General features: G+C 49.2%; 4 protein-coding genes across 4 annotated transcripts; 2 read left to right on the forward strand and 2 right to left on the reverse strand.

Annotated features, from left to right (window-relative positions):
- Window positions 1-423: 423 nt before the first annotated feature.
- EMWEY_00003680 (ankyrin repeat-containing protein, putative) lies at window positions 424-5,548 on the forward strand (the record flags this gene model as incomplete). The annotated part of the gene is made up of 10 exons (XM_013477789.1): window positions 424-504; window positions 744-870; window positions 1,095-1,154; window positions 1,295-1,437; window positions 1,715-1,768; window positions 2,221-2,913; window positions 3,330-3,748; window positions 3,892-4,225; window positions 4,754-5,029; window positions 5,231-5,548. 10 exons carry the CDS (start codon window positions 424-426, stop codon window positions 5,546-5,548), a joined length of 2,505 nt encoding a protein of 834 aa, XP_013333243.1.
- Window positions 5,549-6,884: 1,336 nt separating this feature from the next.
- EMWEY_00003690 (hypothetical protein, conserved) lies at window positions 6,885-12,804 on the forward strand (the record flags this gene model as incomplete). Its single annotated transcript, XM_013477790.1, has 10 exons — window positions 6,885-6,958; window positions 7,187-7,473; window positions 7,973-9,736; window positions 9,950-10,082; window positions 10,231-10,684; window positions 10,909-11,127; window positions 11,355-11,795; window positions 12,030-12,126; window positions 12,283-12,359; window positions 12,586-12,804. 10 exons carry the CDS (start codon window positions 6,885-6,887, stop codon window positions 12,802-12,804), a joined length of 3,765 nt encoding a protein of 1,254 aa, XP_013333244.1.
- Window positions 12,805-14,034: 1,230 nt separating this feature from the next.
- Window positions 14,035-14,863, reverse strand: EMWEY_00003700 (hypothetical protein; the record flags this gene model as incomplete). The annotated part of the gene is made up of 2 exons (XM_013477791.1): window positions 14,035-14,119; window positions 14,634-14,863. 2 exons carry the CDS (start codon window positions 14,861-14,863, stop codon window positions 14,035-14,037), a joined length of 315 nt encoding a protein of 104 aa, XP_013333245.1.
- A 373-nt stretch (window positions 14,864-15,236) lies between these two features.
- EMWEY_00003710 (hypothetical protein) lies at window positions 15,237-15,512 on the reverse strand (the record flags this gene model as incomplete). The annotated part of the gene is made up of 1 exon (XM_013477792.1): window positions 15,237-15,512. The coding sequence occupies one exon, from the start codon at window positions 15,510-15,512 to the stop codon at window positions 15,237-15,239; it is 276 nt and encodes a 91-aa protein (XP_013333246.1).
- Between the last annotated feature and the right edge of the window lie 943 nt (window positions 15,513-16,455).

A 16,455-nucleotide genomic window follows, 5' to 3' on the forward strand; every position in this document is an offset into this window, starting at 1 on the left:
GTGCTCTATGCTTTGACGGCGAACGAATACGGTTAATAATAGTACTCACTATCATTATTATTATTATGTAAAACAGTAATCACTATTAGAATTTGTCTCCCAATTACCCAGGATAGGGGGAAGGGAGATCTCAAGTCGTTGCCCTACTGCATTACAGGTCGAGGTACGAATGCATAGCCAGCAAAGCCCTTAAGTTGACAGTTTCGATCCAAATAATTGAACGCACGCAGCGCCTACAGGGTTCTGTGCCCCTACCAAGCATTGTTTAATCAGCAGTGCGGCTGTGCTGACAGCAACATACCCAGCAGTAAACCCGTCTATCTTTCCGCTCGAGTGTATGTTAATGCACTCTTCAAAATCGACAAGATGACGCAAGAAGAACAACAAACAGCAGATACCGGGAGTCGCACTGCCACTCTGATAATGGCAGGCAACCCTCTAGCGGAGAAATGGACTAAGTTGTTTGTGTCAATTGAAAAGCAACAAGAGCCTGAGGCGGAGGAAGTAAACGAACACGAGTCACACTTTGTTCATTGCAGCCGGAAAGAATGGCGCTTGCATGCCATGATGCTTCAAAGATAACAACACCCTGAAATATTCGAAGGAAACACTCAGCATACATGGGCGCACCATACTTTCTTTTTGCGTGTTTGGGACTCCAGAGAAGGTGCACCTGAACACATTTAGCACGTACAAAGTTCCTCGGTGTGCTTCTGAACATTTTCCCCGTCTTACATGTGCAGCTATTGAGACAGCTGGCCACAGAAAGTGAAAGTCTGGAGGTGGAGGTGCAGCCTTTCACATCGCTCGTGGCGCACGCTGCTTTCTACAGCCCCCGCATATTGCAGCTCCTTCTGGAAGAATTCCGCTGTGATCCCAACCTCAGATCCACAGGCAGGCATTAATGCGTGGAGCCTATGGTTGAGAATGTAGCATTTGACGTCCACGAATAGGGACTTGGGTTTAGTGTTGGTGTTGGGGTTTGGAGTCGAGTGTCAAACAAGGGGGATTAAGGCCTGTATTTCATGGTTCAGAGTGGGCCAATAAGGGCTTGAAAAGGGTTTAGGGTTTGTCGGTTTGGGTTTAGAGTTTAGGGTTGCACATTCTAGGTATTTCGGGTTTGAGGGATTTAGTTATAAAGCCGGAATTCAAGGGTAAACGTAGTTGCGCTGATTGCGTGGCTTTTCGCTCGGCTTCATCGCTTATTTCCTTTTTCTCAAGACTCGGGAGTTGTCGAGTTGCACACGTTTATAGGCATGCATCGTTTTTGGGTTTATTTGTCTGCGGTCTTCAGAAGCAAAGGGGCAGACGCCGCTATTCACCGCTCGGGGTGAAGCTATCGGTCTGCTGTTGCGTACGGGGGCGGAGCAAACAGCTGTTGATGACGACGGCCAGACGGCATTGACTTCCGCTGTTCTAAGACACCACTATGAGCAGGTTGGGACCCATTTTGCACATTTTGTCAACTAAACTTGATTTAAAGAAATTCATTCTTTGATTTAGCCTAAATTATTTATTTCAATCGGTTTTGTTTACCCCTTCTTGCCTTTTCGATCGTTTTCATTTCCCATTGTTTATTTCCAAGTTCAGCAAAAGAATGGCTGCGATGCAGCAGCTGTTACTATCCCACGCTTTGTTATCCTCCATTTCATCTCTTTTCTGCTTTGCCTTATATCCTGGAACTGACAATATGCGGTTCATGGTTTAGCATTAGGAGTCTATGGTTGAAAGCCACATGCGGTGTGCTGGGGAGCAGGCGGCGGAGTTGGTACGGGCCGGCATAATGCCTTGGGCTGCAACCAATAGCCGCGGCGAGAGCTGCATGCACTTAGCAGCCGCACAGCCTGCTGAGGAAGCACTGGAGCAGCACCTTTTATGGGAGGCCTTCTTCAGCGTCTGCTGCAGCACCGATGCAGCAGCAGCAACAGCAGCAGCAGCAAAGGAGTTGCTGTGCAAGCCAAACGCACAAGGACTCAACTGCATGCAGCTCGCTGCTAGTTCGGGAAATGCAGCACTTGAGCAACAAATACGAAGTTGGGTAGAAGGTAGGAAGAAGGCCATATGTCTTATATAAACAATGTTTTGAGTGGACGATAGCCTCTAGACAAACGGCAAACAGACGAGAAGCGACTCCAGTCTGCGATTCCTACTGTTGGCCATGAAAATACGTTACAACAATGGCGTTTTAGATCACATACTTTGTCGTGCTCCTACCTGTAGGCCGCATCAAGCACTACTAATAGTTTTGTTAGTGTTCTTGCAGCAACTGTTGGGAAAACAGAGGAGGCGGCAGCGCCCTCGACAGGAGCTAAAGAGGTGGAGAATCAGCAGCTTGAGCAGAAGGAAGAAGCTAATACTGCACAGGGAAGCGGAGACGGCAATCAAACACAAGACACTGCGAAATCCCGTGCTGCCGCTGCAACTGAGGTGCCACGGGAAGCAGAGAAAGCGGCGGTAGATCAAGAACAAACAATGACCGAGGGGGAGGGACTAAAGGAACAACAAAGCCGTAATGAAACAAAAGACCAAGAAATGCACCCCGAGGGGAAATATGAGAAGAACCAACAGCCAGAAGGACCGAACGAAGGAGAGAAAATGAATGGAACTGATGCTTCTCGTGAAACGACAGAACTGAACAATGCAGACCTTCAAAAGACCCATTTGCAGCAACAAGCGGCAACATCTGAAGCAGCAGGTGCTGAGCTGACTACCCAGGGTTCTCGCGGGAATAAACACGAAATTGACAAGCTGGCAGTGGAGCAACAAACAGCTGCTCCAGAACAAGGAAGTGCCGCCGAAGCAAAGCCAGACAGCCAAAGGACCCCACGCTCACCGAAAACAGACACAGATACAGGGAAGCCGAAGACAATGCAACACACAGACTCCCCCAGCAGCTCTGCTGGAACTTCAGCTGTGAGCTTCTTGCCCCCCTGATTTTGGTTGTACAAGAAGCGAAGAGAAATAAAAGTATACTAAAAAAACGGCTGAGTGCCTTAAGTCTGGCCAACTTCTAGGAGGTTGTGTAGTTGGAAATGATTGCAGAAAAACTGCAGCTTGGGTTGCAACAAAGCAGAAAATTCCGGAGCATGAGTCTTAAACTGTAGTCGCCTTCGGAGTGCATCGCATGTCTATATACCAGCGGCCACCCTCTTCCTTCATAGACCGCCTTTGCGAGTTCATTTCGATCTGTCCTCGTAAATAGCTTCTCCCTGTATGTCTTGGTTTGTTCTGGTTTCTAGCGTGCCGTCGTTTCTCCACAAAGAAGGCAGCAAACATGCATGCAGAGTTTCGATTCAATGTTATGGATGGGTTCGCGTGTTGTCCCTCAGAGGGAGGACCCTTTGGCAATCGCCATTAGGGCTTTGACAGAAGAGGTGCAACAGCAGAGTCAGTTGGCTGCCTCCTTGCAGGAAGAGCTGGAGTGCGCTCAGCAGCAACTCGAGGACGCGGAGGAGGCAAACATGAAGGTTATGACCCGTCTTGCCAGCATTGTAGCGGGCCAAGCAAGGCAAGAAAACTTGCTAAGGTCAAACAGCCCAGTCCAGTTGGCAACCCTAGGCCAACAAGAAGACATAGATGTTCAGCCTACAATCACACGGGAAGGATACGACGACGCTCTGATGCAGGCTTCAAAACTCGACAAACAATTGCAGGCGATGACTCAAACTCTCAACACGTTGCTGCAGCGGAAAGAAGAGCAAGAAGAACAGCAGACCGCAAAAGTTATGGAATGCAAACGAGCCTTTGGGTAAGGGGTGGATGATGACACAGAAATATGTTTCAGCACTTTGCTTACTTCAGGGCCTAAGATTCACGATGATGCTCTGTCGCCAATGTAGACATCCCACAGAAACACCGCTGTCGTTGCCTTGTTTGCCTTTTGGAATTAAGGGAATTTGTGCTGCAAGTGGCGAAGAATGCAGTGATGCAAAAGGGAGGAAAACCTGTCTCTGAGCAGCAAGTGTTGAAGCTACTGCAGCTTGAGGAGGATGAGCAACAGATCGTGAATCGCCTGAGGGCTGATTTGCTGAGGACAGAATATGAACTTGAACTGAAGGTCGAATTGCACAAATGCAAAGGACGCTGGCAAGCAGACGAGTGCGACTCCCTGCAGGCCATGGACTTTGAACAGCTCAAAATGGAAAACCAAACACTCAACGAAAAACTGGTTGAAAGACAAGAAGAAGCACTCAAACTCCAAAACATCGCCAAAAAGTCTGCACAGGTGCACTAGCTTAAAACCTGAACCCTGCGTGTTCGACCGTTATCCCTAAACCCTCAACCTTAAGCCCTAATATTTGGTCCCGAATCCTAAACCCTATACCCTAAAGTCCAAGCCACGCCGTGCGCCTTGATTGAGCAAATCCTAGAGGCCCACCCAGACGCCATCACCAGTACATTCTACACAAAAAGTACAAAAAGGGAGATCTGTTTTCGCTCAAACACGTGTTCTGAGCATGCAGCAGAATGCCCATATAGCTGGTTGTTAGCACAACACAACAACCAGCGTTAGGTCGGTCTAGAGCACTGACGGAGCTTGAACTCAGCGGTTCCTCCAGAAGTGGAGATAGAGCAGACGGGATCACAAGCACAGATATGGCACTGTATGCATTTCACAAGCCCATCCGTGTTTCTCGCTTGGTTAATTAGCAGATGAGCGTTAGTCAAAATGCAGGGAAAGGCAGTCGCCTTCACGTTCTTTGATGTTTAGGGGGCGATTCAATCTTGTGTTTGTCATACTCAATTTGATTAGCTTGTGGCACTGGTTTGCCTATCCCAGCTCATCACGCATTGGAGAGAAAACCTCGCGTTTCAGGAGAAGAGAAACGCAGAAGCTGCAGCCCAGCTCGCTGAGCTCGACGAGCAGTTATCAAAGCAACGAGAGAAGGCAGCTCAGCTGAAGCGAGAAAGAACGGAATGCAAGATTCAAAATGAAAAGGTTAAGTGCCAGACAGACATCGCCAACTCGGAACTCCTCTCCGCCGACTGGCAGGCCACAGAAGCCAAGCTGAAGGAGACCGCAGTAGAAGTATGGCATTAAGTCCCGGTTTTGCTCTTCACTTTTATCCTCGTTTAAGCGCTGTAACTTCTTTATCGTCCCGATGTACGCCAGTGAGCGCTAAAGCAGCAACTGGACACAAAGTCCAAATTACATTGTTGGGCTGCCGGGTGAATAAGGATGTTGATGTAGGTAACTTGTGCCGGTGTGTGCACTGCCCATGGCGAACAGATTGAGGCTCTGCAGGAGCAATACCGTTTACTGACTTCCTTTGTATCGGACTCTGTAAAGCAACGAGACAGGCGGAAGTCGCGGCTAAGTGTGGAGGCATCCAAGCTGCTAATGCGATACTTGAAAAACCCACAAACGGGACAGCAGAACAGCACCAATGATGATGCAAGTACAGCCAGCAACAGCAGCCGAAAAATTAATGATATGGAGGACAATTGTGGGCGTCATAATGGTCAAAGCAAAGCTTATAGAGCGAACCAAGGCTGCGGAGCGGCTAGTACCCTTGCGCATGCACTTAAAGAGCGCGGAGAAGCCTGAGCAAAAACGGCCCCTCTAGATCAAATATAATCAATTGGGGATACCTCAGGTCCTCATGCTTGAAGAAGGTTGCGCGGTGCTTGTTCGTTGCGTCTCTTTTCTTTTTGTCAAATCTTCTTGACGTGATTGCTCAATTGCCATCCCTACAAGCCTTAGTTTTCTTTCCTCCTATCCGGCCTCAATTCAAATTGGCCAGTTGATGTCAGCGTGTCTTCACCCGTGCGCTGCGTGACTAATATCGTCTGCTTTTAGTGAAAGGGAGGGCATTGGGAATTCAGTTTGATTATATAGTTGGTTGGGCAGTTGTGCGGTGCAGCATCAGGCGTTGAAGCGTGAACTTGTTTCGCTAGTACAACTCAACTCGCACTAATTAGAAAAGCCGAATGACCGGGGGTCTCTAGGTCTATTTGCACAACTATATATCAAATACATACCAGACACCCTGGTTAGACTACTACTATGTTGCCTGGATTTGGCTGCATGAATAAAGACAGTCAGTGGGTCAGCAGCATAGAGCTCTGGAGGCCTTTGGCGGCAGCTCCATAATACTAATAATAAAACTAATTTTTTGAGTACTGGAGTTATATTGACTTCCACACTGCGCAGGCTGTGCCTGCTTTAGCAGAACCTGAAACATTTGATACATCAATGACGTAGGGCTTCACGTACATGCAGATAGGCGGTTGAGAGACAGGCGAAAACTGTGTTACAAATGTATACAATAACAGTTCATGTGTCCACAGGCGGCTTGAATATTATGCACACAACTGGATTTGCATGGCAGCGGGCGGGGCAGCAAGCTGTGTTGCATTCTTCCGACAGGCGATCTCGTACGTGTAAACAGCCCCAGAAGGTTGTGGCTGTGTGACCGAGTGCAAATAAAGTTATTCCCTGGTGTTCGTGAATTATATCATATTGTGAAGAGTATTCTGACTAATGCAGCTCAATGCGGTCCTAATTACCGTGGCGATTGCCAGACAACGTGCACGATGCGCCTAGTGACCTGAGTGCAGGTAAAGACGCTCGGAATTTCAAATTCGTAACGTACTTTGAGGCAATTGGAAATAAATAATGTCGCGCAAAGGAGGAACAAGCCGAAGATAACTGCACACGAGGCTTCAAGAGAAGTGCGTAGTTGGGGGGAAACATGCCGGCACCGGCACCTTTTTGTGTCTTCCATTGACCTTTTAATACATTGAATATCTTAAAAATAAGCAGGAGTTATATAGTTGCTAAAAAGGACCTGGGCAGAGCTGTCGGATTACACATACACCACTGCATTGCAACGTTGCGGACAGCAGCTAAACTGACGCAGGGAAACAGAAAGATACCGAATATGAGCAACATCGTAACATCAGCGAGTAACGTAAGAGAAATGAGAAAAAGAAAACGCGACATTCACGAGCGAAGGTGGGATACATAATATTGTCTAAACTAACTCCAGCTCTCATTAGCTCGCTCTACTGATCTTGCAGGTTTCCAATGGTCTTCCACGGAGAGGAGGCCCAACGGAGGCCTAAGGAGGACTTCAGCAGAAATAAAATGCACCTCAGTCTGTATATTACTAATTTACACGTGAAAAGATCTTGTAACGGTGAAGGATTAATTATATTTAAGTTTCTTCTTCTATGGTCACAGGAAACCGTTGCCGACCCGCGCGAGCCCGAGGCCCCGTCGAGAGGCCAAGTCTCTTGAGGCCCATCTAAACTTTGAGACCTCTCGAACGCCCTTTAAGGACTTTCCGAATAAGTTGGTAGCTGAAATTCAACAATTATGTCTTATACTCCACCAAGTTTCGGTCAACAGCCCAACTCTTAAACATAGCAGGCGGGAAGTCAGAATGGGTGGCGGCTCAGAGGGCCTGGGCCCGACGAGGCGCCTTGCAAGCAAACTTCTCCTTCTCTGTCTCTTTTCATTGTTTCACGGTGAGAAAACTTCCACATGCTAGAAAGAGACGGCTTAAACTGAAAACTAAACAGTAGTTCCCGGTCTCATACCTCAGTTACAACTGTCGACTGGGTCTAATGTTCCTTGAAAATTTGTCGGCTTTGCGCTGCCTGACGATGCTCTCTCGCCCTGTTCACTCTGCTTCTCTCGACAGAATAAATGTGGAAAGCAGTTCCACAGCTCAGCAGCTCTCTTGTGGGAGCGCAGACGACTGAGACTTTGGAGAAAGTCGCCAGGGGCTTCTTGTGTTTGTCTTATTCAAGTGTGAAAAATGTTGCACAAATACCCAGTGCCTTGACGCGTTTTTCCCTGCAGAGGCTTCGAGTGAACCCACTCACATAGACCTTCCTAGGACCGAAACTGTTGGCCGTTTGCCCTCTTATTTCTTGCCGTTTTGTGTTATCTGCTTCCCCTTTTGTCTGCTGCTCCCCAAAAAATGTGCCGTTTGTGTTGTGGAATGGTTTTATTGTTTCTAAGGTGACGGCGCTTCCGCCGTGGTGCCTCTCCGAAAGTGGGGGTCGAACACTCAGGCCGGCCTCTTCCCTTCAACAGCGTCGCCAAGTGTTGCTGCAGGGGGCCTCACTCCAGCAGCCACTTTTAGTCAGTACCGTCTGTCAGGTGAAAAAGAAAACCAGAATGCAGGTGCAGCAGCTGATATCGATGTTCTGGGAAATCAAGAGGGAATGGAGGAGGACGCTCCATCCTTCAGTGATATGGGAAGCTCCTACAGCGGACTGCAACCATACAAAATTGGCTTGCAGCCCTTTTATGGAATTCATGGGCCCGAAAAAGGGCTGTTTTCCGGAGAAAGGCGATGGAAAACAGCGGCGGCTGCATCTGCAGACGGGTTGAGACACGGAAACAAGGGCATTTCGGCCCTACAGCTGGCAGCGCAGCTGCAACAGGACTCTGACGCACAAGAAGGCAGCAACGCAGCTAAAGAAACGGATAAAACTTCAGATGCAGAAGATAAAGAAACGGAAGACAGCACGAACAGGTCAGACGAAGGAGGAGATGGCGACAACAGCAGCAACAGCAGCCGCAGCTCAGATAACGCAAACACATCAGCCAGTGAGAGCTCCGAAGCCGCCAGCAGCGCCAGCAAGAGCTCGGCACAAGGAACAGAGGAAACTCCTGAGGCCACTTCACAGGCGGCAGCAGCGCCAAGTGCTTCTACTGATAAGGGAGAGAAGGGAGAAAAGACAGAGGGAGGGGAGGAAGAGGCGGAAGAGGAGGAGAAACAAACAACAACAAAGGAACCCGCTGAGACTGAGACGGCTGCTGAAGGTAATTCTGCCTCAACTGCTTCCGAATCTCGTCAGCAGCAAACGACCGAAACAGCAAAAGAAGCCCCAGGCACAGCAGCAGGCGAGGCTGAGGGGGCCAGTAGCGGTGGGGAGGCAACTGCCCCCAATGAAGAGACAAGCAAAAAGGAAGCACGCGAAGGGGAAGAGGGCTCTGAGGCTGAAAAGGAAAAGTCTGAAGAGGAACAGGAAGGGACAGAAGAAGAAAAGGAAGGGAAAGCGGCTGAAGGAGAAAAACAGGAACAGACGGAAAAGGAAACGAAATCTGAGGCAGAAACAAAAGGAGCAGAGACAGAAGAGGAGGCAGGAGGGGAAGAAGAGACCAAGGAAGGGAAGGCAGCTGAAGGAGAGAAGCAGGAGCGGACAGAAAAGGAAGCAAAGTCCGAGGAGGAACCAAAGGAAGCAGAGGCGGAAGAGGAGGCCGAAGAGACCCCCACAACTGAAAAAGAAGAAGCGGCAGCCCCCAGCGAAGCTGACAACAAACCAGGGACTGCACCCCAAAATCAGCCTCACACGCCAGCGGCAACAGAAGCAGCAGGGGGAGCAGCACCACCTCAGGAAGCAGCAACACCACCACCTGAGGCTGCAGCTCCACCTCCACCAGCACAAGTGGCAACACCAGTACCAACGACAGCAGAGCAACAAGGAGTATCAGCTGAAGCGGCAGCACCACCGGCAGAAGTGTCGACAGCCTCTGAGGTTGCTGCAAAGCATGGGGAGCCAAAAAAGGAAGAAGTAGCTCAGAAAGCAGCCGCAGCCGCGGCAATAGTAACGCTGCCACCGGAGGAGAGTACCCCAGAAAAGGTAGAGGGCTGGGGGACTTCAAAACAAAAAGAACAAGGCATCGAAAAGCCAGAAGAAGGCAAATGCTACTCAGACATAGCGAAGGAAATAATTGATGAAGAAACTGCACTGATAAAGAAGGCCACAGAAAACGGTCTGTTCACTGTCCCCTTATTAGTGTTTCTGTATGATTAGCTGGAGGAGGGAAACAAAGAATTTAGGAAGCTATAAACTACGCTCGAGCTCAGTCTCGCTAGATCAGCAGCAATACCGTGCTTAGAAAGCGTTGTGCTGAATTCATTCCTCCCAGAAAGCACGAAAAAAGTTAACACAAGACCTTTGGCTCTGTGCTGTGTTTCCCATGCAGTCCATTTTCAAGAGGCTGAGCAAGGCTTTTGTGACGAGGTGTTTCGGCGAATTGATGGCCCGTTTTCTTTAACTGAACTTTCTGCACTACTGAGGGCTGCAGACGTCGCCAACTCGACCCACAGAAACTTTCGGTATTGCAGGGCAACAGAGGTGAGCATTATTCTTTCGCTTATTCTGCTCTAAATATTTGCTCCTTTTGCTAATTCAGATACACGCTATTGTTGCTGCTGTCAGTGAAATTTCTGTACTTGGATCAGTCCTACTCTTCCCTGTTACTAGGGTTGTAATAGCTGGCTGTGGCTTGCTCATGATTCGTGATTCGTGCTGTTTAGTTGTTTTTATTGTAATTGTCGTCGCGCGTTGTCTCCAAAGTAGTAATTCATCCAATCTTTTGACTCAACATGCTGAAAGCGCCCATAGGAAAAACCATGGCTGCTTTGCCCTGGAACTTCTGTGTGACGCTTTTAAGCCTGAATTCGTCAAGCGGTTTAAAGACAAGGATAAAGCACTAGGCATTGCTGCAGGCCGGCGACATGTGTTTTTGCAGAACAGCAGTCCCCCTCGCGTTAATGACGGTGACTCTATCTTGCATGCGGCTATAGCGGCGAGGAAGCCCCACGTGGTGGAGGTGTTGCTGCAATATGGGGCATTTCCAGAGCTGCCGGCTCTTCCCCACAAGACGAGGCCACAGACACAGACAGGGGCACCTCTTCAAAAGCTGCAGACCACTGAGGTGGGGTTTTGTTCCTTTCTTGCTCTCCTACACTACATATATATTTTCGTATGCTGCTTTGGGTTCGTACTGCGCATTTATTTCGTGTCTACAATGTTGCTTGTTGTGGAATCGTTGAATGTGGAAAGACGCGTCTGCTTACTTAATCCTTCCGCGCAGATCAGAGGACTTCAACTTGGTATACTGTGTTTATTTTATCTTGTGTTGGCGGGGGATGCATGCAGATGGCCAGTGGGACGCCGATGCATGCAGCGGCACTTGTACAGGCTCCTGACAGCGTGGAGGCAATGGAGCTGCTTATGCACTATGGGGCCAAAGCAGACAGTAGGGACAGTTGGGGTCGAACGCCCCTCATGGTAGCCGCCCTTCACCCCACCGCCCACTCTCACGAGTTCATCAAAAGGCTAATCCTGGCTAAAGCAGATGTTAAGGCCACAGACAAGGTACGCCCTTCCCCTCCTGGTTCTGCCAATCACGTATCCCGCGTGACTGTTCTCTTTTTCTCAATCGTCTATAAAATCAATTTAGCATTAGAATTTGGTGTTTTGTCTAACTTACTGTGGGCACACGTACTTCTCTCTCCCTGGTTGTTCCGCCTCCCTCGTCTGGGCACTTATTCTCCGGTCCAGTCTTTATTTATTCGTTTTGTTGCTTCCTTTGTCATCTACAGGCAGGTCTCAGTGCTCTGCACTACGCTGCAGCAGCAGACAACTGGGGAGTTGTGGGAATTCTCCTGGACCACGGGGCGGACGCTGCAGCTGTCGATTCACGCGGCAACACTGCGCTGCATTATGCTGCGTCCTTCAACTCCTATACTGCCACCACACGTCTGCTGGAGAAGGCAGAGCTGGCCCTCAGCAACATCAACCAGCTGAACTACAGGGGCAAGGCGCCCATACACCTGGCTGCCGCCCCCGATTCATTCCAAGCCGTTCCTCGCCCCATTGTCCCTGCTCTCGCCCTCGAGGCCCTTCTCATGCACCATGCAAACCCCATGGCTAGGGACAGAAGCGGAAATACTCCCCTTCACTTGGCCTCTAGGGGAGGATATGTGGAGATTGTCAGGCGCCTAGTTGCCCTGACCGGCGCACCACCAGATGAAAAGAACGCAGTGAGTATTTTAACTCACGAATATAAGAAGTTTCCTGTATTTCTCTTGTTGGGTGCAGGTGACAAACTGCAACGGCAACCCCAACAACAAGCGAGGACACGAGACATCCAAGCTGTCTGCAGCCACCGAACAGCAGCAGAGTTTATTGCTCTATTTCATTCCCTTTCGCGCACGGTTAGAGGCAACTTGTGGTTACGATTATAAAGGGTGATTGATATTATGTTTGTTCTTTAGGATGGGCTGACGCCTTTGGCAATGGTGGAGAAAGCGGGTAAAGGCCCCGGCCGGGAGGAAATTGCGCAGTTCTTACGGGAGTACAGTCAAAAAAGGAGTGAGGCGATAGTTCCTTGAATTCGATGTGAACACCAGAGAAGAGAAGGTTTCTGCACAGGGCGTCCCACCCGCTGCTGTGCTGCCATGTGAACTGGCAGACGGTGCTTTCACCATATTTGTTCCATATTTGTTTTCAATTGTGGTTCTTCCACAGGTTGCGTGGAGCCTCCACTGGTGCGGCACTCCACTCGCATTTTTTCAGACACTATGCTGGGGCCTTATATGCGCGTGGTAAGTATACTCAAGAAATTCGAAACTCTGATCCCACGAGAGAAACTACGAACGAGCAGACGAGCAGAAAAGGAGGTAGAATCGCGGGTGGATGTTGCAGCGTCTTGTTCACTGGCTTGCATTGCCCCTTGCAACGACCCCTCGTATAGGAGGATAGCTTAAATTTGTTGGTCTCGTATAGTGCTCTATCTGTGAATTGTGGGTATGCGTCTGCTTGCATGTGCAGGGAGACACAGTGACGTACACCTGCAACCCCGGCTTTACAATGATGGGCCACGCCACAGTGACTTGCCACGAGAGAGATGGGAAAATGGAATTTGTGCCTTCAGCCCCTTTATGTATCCGCACTGTAGAGGCGTCCAGTGCTTCTGCTCCGCATTTGGGCTTACTTCTCAGCTTGTGCGTAGGACTCGGGTTGGCGGCAGCTGTGTTGTCTCCGCTTTAGCACTCACCAAGACGGTCGGCAGCAAAAACGGTATTTTATCCCAGGGGAACAATAAATGTTATTTAATTCAATTAATTTTAGGTTTCAGCAGTCAGACGGCACGCCTTAAATAGGCTCTGCCATGTGAACAGTTGTTTATTAATGGACATACTACAAGGGCACAAAAGTGGTTCCTTGTCGAATTGACCAAAATCCATTTAAGTAATGCTCCATGTTGAGTCAACAGCTTTATAAACAACCTATATTTTATGCATATGTTTGGTAAAATCGCACGTCCCATCAGGCGGACGACAGAGCACAACATTCAAGGTACTACTGTCACCAGCATAGCGGCAAAGGGCGTGACTGTAGGGTTCATTTTAGGGAATTCTGAAAGCATATGAATTTAAAAGGATGTTTGACCTCAGTATAGAGACCACAAGCGAGCAAAAGTGTTTGGAGTTTGCACACTTGTCTTCTAGCCTAAATTAATTTCGTTTGTTCACCTACTTCAAACAAGAAGCCGAGGGAAGCCTGGTGGGCGAAGGCAGATTATCATTTCATAGACGGTTTCCTAATCGTCTTCTTGGATTTCTAGTGGCCCACTTGATGCCACGGTTTTCTAATCTGGGAGGAGCCAGTTCCTCAGGGAAAGCTAGCCAAATTCCAATTTGCGAACCTCATATCCTGGACGTAAGGTTCTACGTTGGGATGTATTTCACGCTGTGCGGCTTTCTGAAAACTCTTCTTTCCTTCGATCATTGGTGATTCTGCTGAGTTTGGCACGTTTCGCCGCCTTGTGCATACCCAAGAAACGCAGACAAAATCCAAAAAAAAAGGCGAGATTCAGCGCATGCAGCAGGGAACAGTAGCACAAGCTAAGCGAACAAGATGAGCGCTAGGGTGTGGAAGGTGCGCCAGCGGCCCTTTACGTGAACTGTGCGAAGATTGCGCTCCTTCCAACAAGGTAAGGCAACGACGTCTCATCGACCTCCTCAAAGTGCGAGAGCAAGATGCAGAAAGCTCTACAGGGACCCTTTGATAGCCACTAAAAGGTTTACAAAGGACGAAGCACCTTAACGACGAGGGAATGCTTTGCCTTATGCACAACAGGTGTGGTATACGGATCGCGCCCTATCCCTTCTTCGTGCCGTGCTGTCGAGTGCAGCAAAATTTCTTGTCCTTAGCTCATCTCAGGGCTGAGCTGGAATGAAGTCAACTACGTAGGGTTGCTGATGCCCCCTTCTCCTTTCAGGCATAGTCAACATAGCAGAAGAGAATTTTGGTAATAGTGGGTAGGATATGTAGCCTCTCTTGCGTTGCTGTACCATCACTCCTGCATCGCCCGTCTCACAGCAACCACGCCTAATGAAGCTCCAATTCGTCGCATGCACAATCATCCTATTCAGTTGTTGGGCACATACTTGGCCCTTCGTCGCCCATATGTGCACACGCTTCGGCACGTCTAAATAGGTCAGATGAATACCGCTACTTGCAAACTAGTTGGAGTGAACGCTCGACCGTGGAGTTGGTACGTACATTCGCACTCAGCGTGAGATTGGCGGCTCGGAGTCAAGAGAGCGTCTTGATATTGCCTATATTTTTAGTGCGTGCATGAAAAGGGTCTGTGGACCCCAGTGCATGAACAGTTGCATCCCAGCAGGCCACAGAGCAAGCTGGGCACAGCTTGTGAGGAACAGGCTTCCCTCAACATCAGCCCCAGGCCCTTGTATAGGCAGGTGCGTGAAACCTTGAGATCGAAAGGGAGGTGAGCTGCATTATGGAAATTCGCTTCGTATGTACTTTGATTAGCTCGCGGCGGTCGTGTGCTACTGGAGCAGTAGGCTCACCGCATCGTCAGGATTACACCTCGCTTGATTCTGTTCCTTACATAATTAAGGTCTGCTTCACCGTTCTTAATCCGTTTGTAATTTGGAATGAACAGCGGCTGCTCCTGAAATTTAATTGCATCTGCACTATATTCGATTCTTCCATAAACGAATGCGGCGAAGTACAGTAGGCTGTCGGACAGAACTGCGCCCTCTACGAGAAATCCTAGTGAAATTAGCCTGGCGAACATTTTGTACTGCAAACGGTGGGTTGTAATATGAAGTTGTCAAGAGTAAATCCCGTTGACACCTTACAGCTTGCGGAATAAAACAGAAATTTGTCAGTAGCCTATGGAATGCTCATGTCCACTCCACGTCGTCGATCTCATGACGACCCGATCACTGCGCATCTGCTCGCCAGTGATCTCCATAAACATCACTCCTCTGAAGGTCATCGCGCCTTCAGTTGTAAACGATCAACTTTCTCCTGACTAATGAAACTCTTAGATTTCTGCGAGTCCACGAACGCCTTGCAGAACTGCGGTAGTGCCCACACCGCACCATACCCCACACCGCGGGTTATCCCGCCCCTTCTGTGCCCCTTTCGCAGAACTCCTGCTCTGCTTACTGCATCCCCTCGACTTCGTCCCCAATGGACTCTGCATAAGGCTGCACCGCTGTCCTCTGTGGGACCTCCTCATAGTCAGCAGACTCTGCCTCTGCGGATTGGCTCTCACGCTTCAGCGTCTTTCCCCACCTCCGGGAGACTGGAATGGCATGAAGTTCTGGCGCCACTCCGCACAGAACCCCTGTATACTCGATACATATCTTTCCTCGGGTCTCTCCACCCGCGTACTCTCTACTAACGGATTCCCCGCCGTTGCCATCTCCACGCTCCATTTCGCTAGCTCGCTGGCTAGCTCACGCCGCCTCTGCTGCCTTCTGTTGAACCGGTGGTCTGCAGATACTGTTTTTGATAAACTTGTGGATGACGCGGGGATATCAGCAGTGATGGCACGTTCAGGAGACTGACCTATAACTGCTATCTACCAAAGTCGCAATTATAGATATAATACTCCTATCTAGTAATAATTCTATTTCTTTTTCAATTGGATCTCTTAAGAAGCCTACCTGGTACCGAAGTAGTGTAGTCCGCTACACTGCCGATAGTGGCTGCTGGCGGGGTAATCCTACTAACCTATGGCTCCACCTATGGTACTCGATTCTTAGAACATTTAGCAGTATTAACTCCCTTTCTTAGTTGGTAATGCCATAATCATTCTCTTTATGGTCACTGAGCTACTAGAGATCACACCAGAGCCACATTGTACTGCCTGTGCACTACACTGCGCCCACGGACGATCTCGCTTGCCTTACCTATGCGCGAAAACTCGAACATATCGGCCACCTATGTCGGAAAACTTATACACATCGCTACATACTACGTAAGAGTCTACAACTTAGAAGCAGCGGGAACGAAACGAATACAGACAGGTAAGTTGGGCGATCCTTACGAGATATGCACACGGGCTTATCCAGCCCCAAATAGCTGCCACCAGTGTCTTGCTAGTCCTAGGGACAGGCCATTTGCTAGATACTTAGGTAACTGAGCTCGTTTCTGCCTTAAATTATTTCTTCTCTTGTCCTCCAGCCTTTTCTCGAAGTTCCAGGCTTATTGCATTGCCCGGCACTACAGCACTCCCCATGGTTCGGCCGCTGAATGCTGCTCTTCATCTGCCGCTGCCGAAAGCGTTATTTGATTGGTTTTAGATCTCGTCAGAGGATTTTAGCATAGCGATTCTCTCTCTCAGCCCCTCCTGGAAGCTTGGGAGGGAGGGGCGCA

Source organism: Eimeria maxima, genomic scaffold (genome assembly GCF_000499605.1).
Source record: "Eimeria maxima Weybridge genomic scaffold, Emw_scaff19, whole genome shotgun sequence".
NCBI lineage: Eukaryota > Apicomplexa > Conoidasida > Eucoccidiorida > Eimeriidae > Eimeria > Eimeria maxima.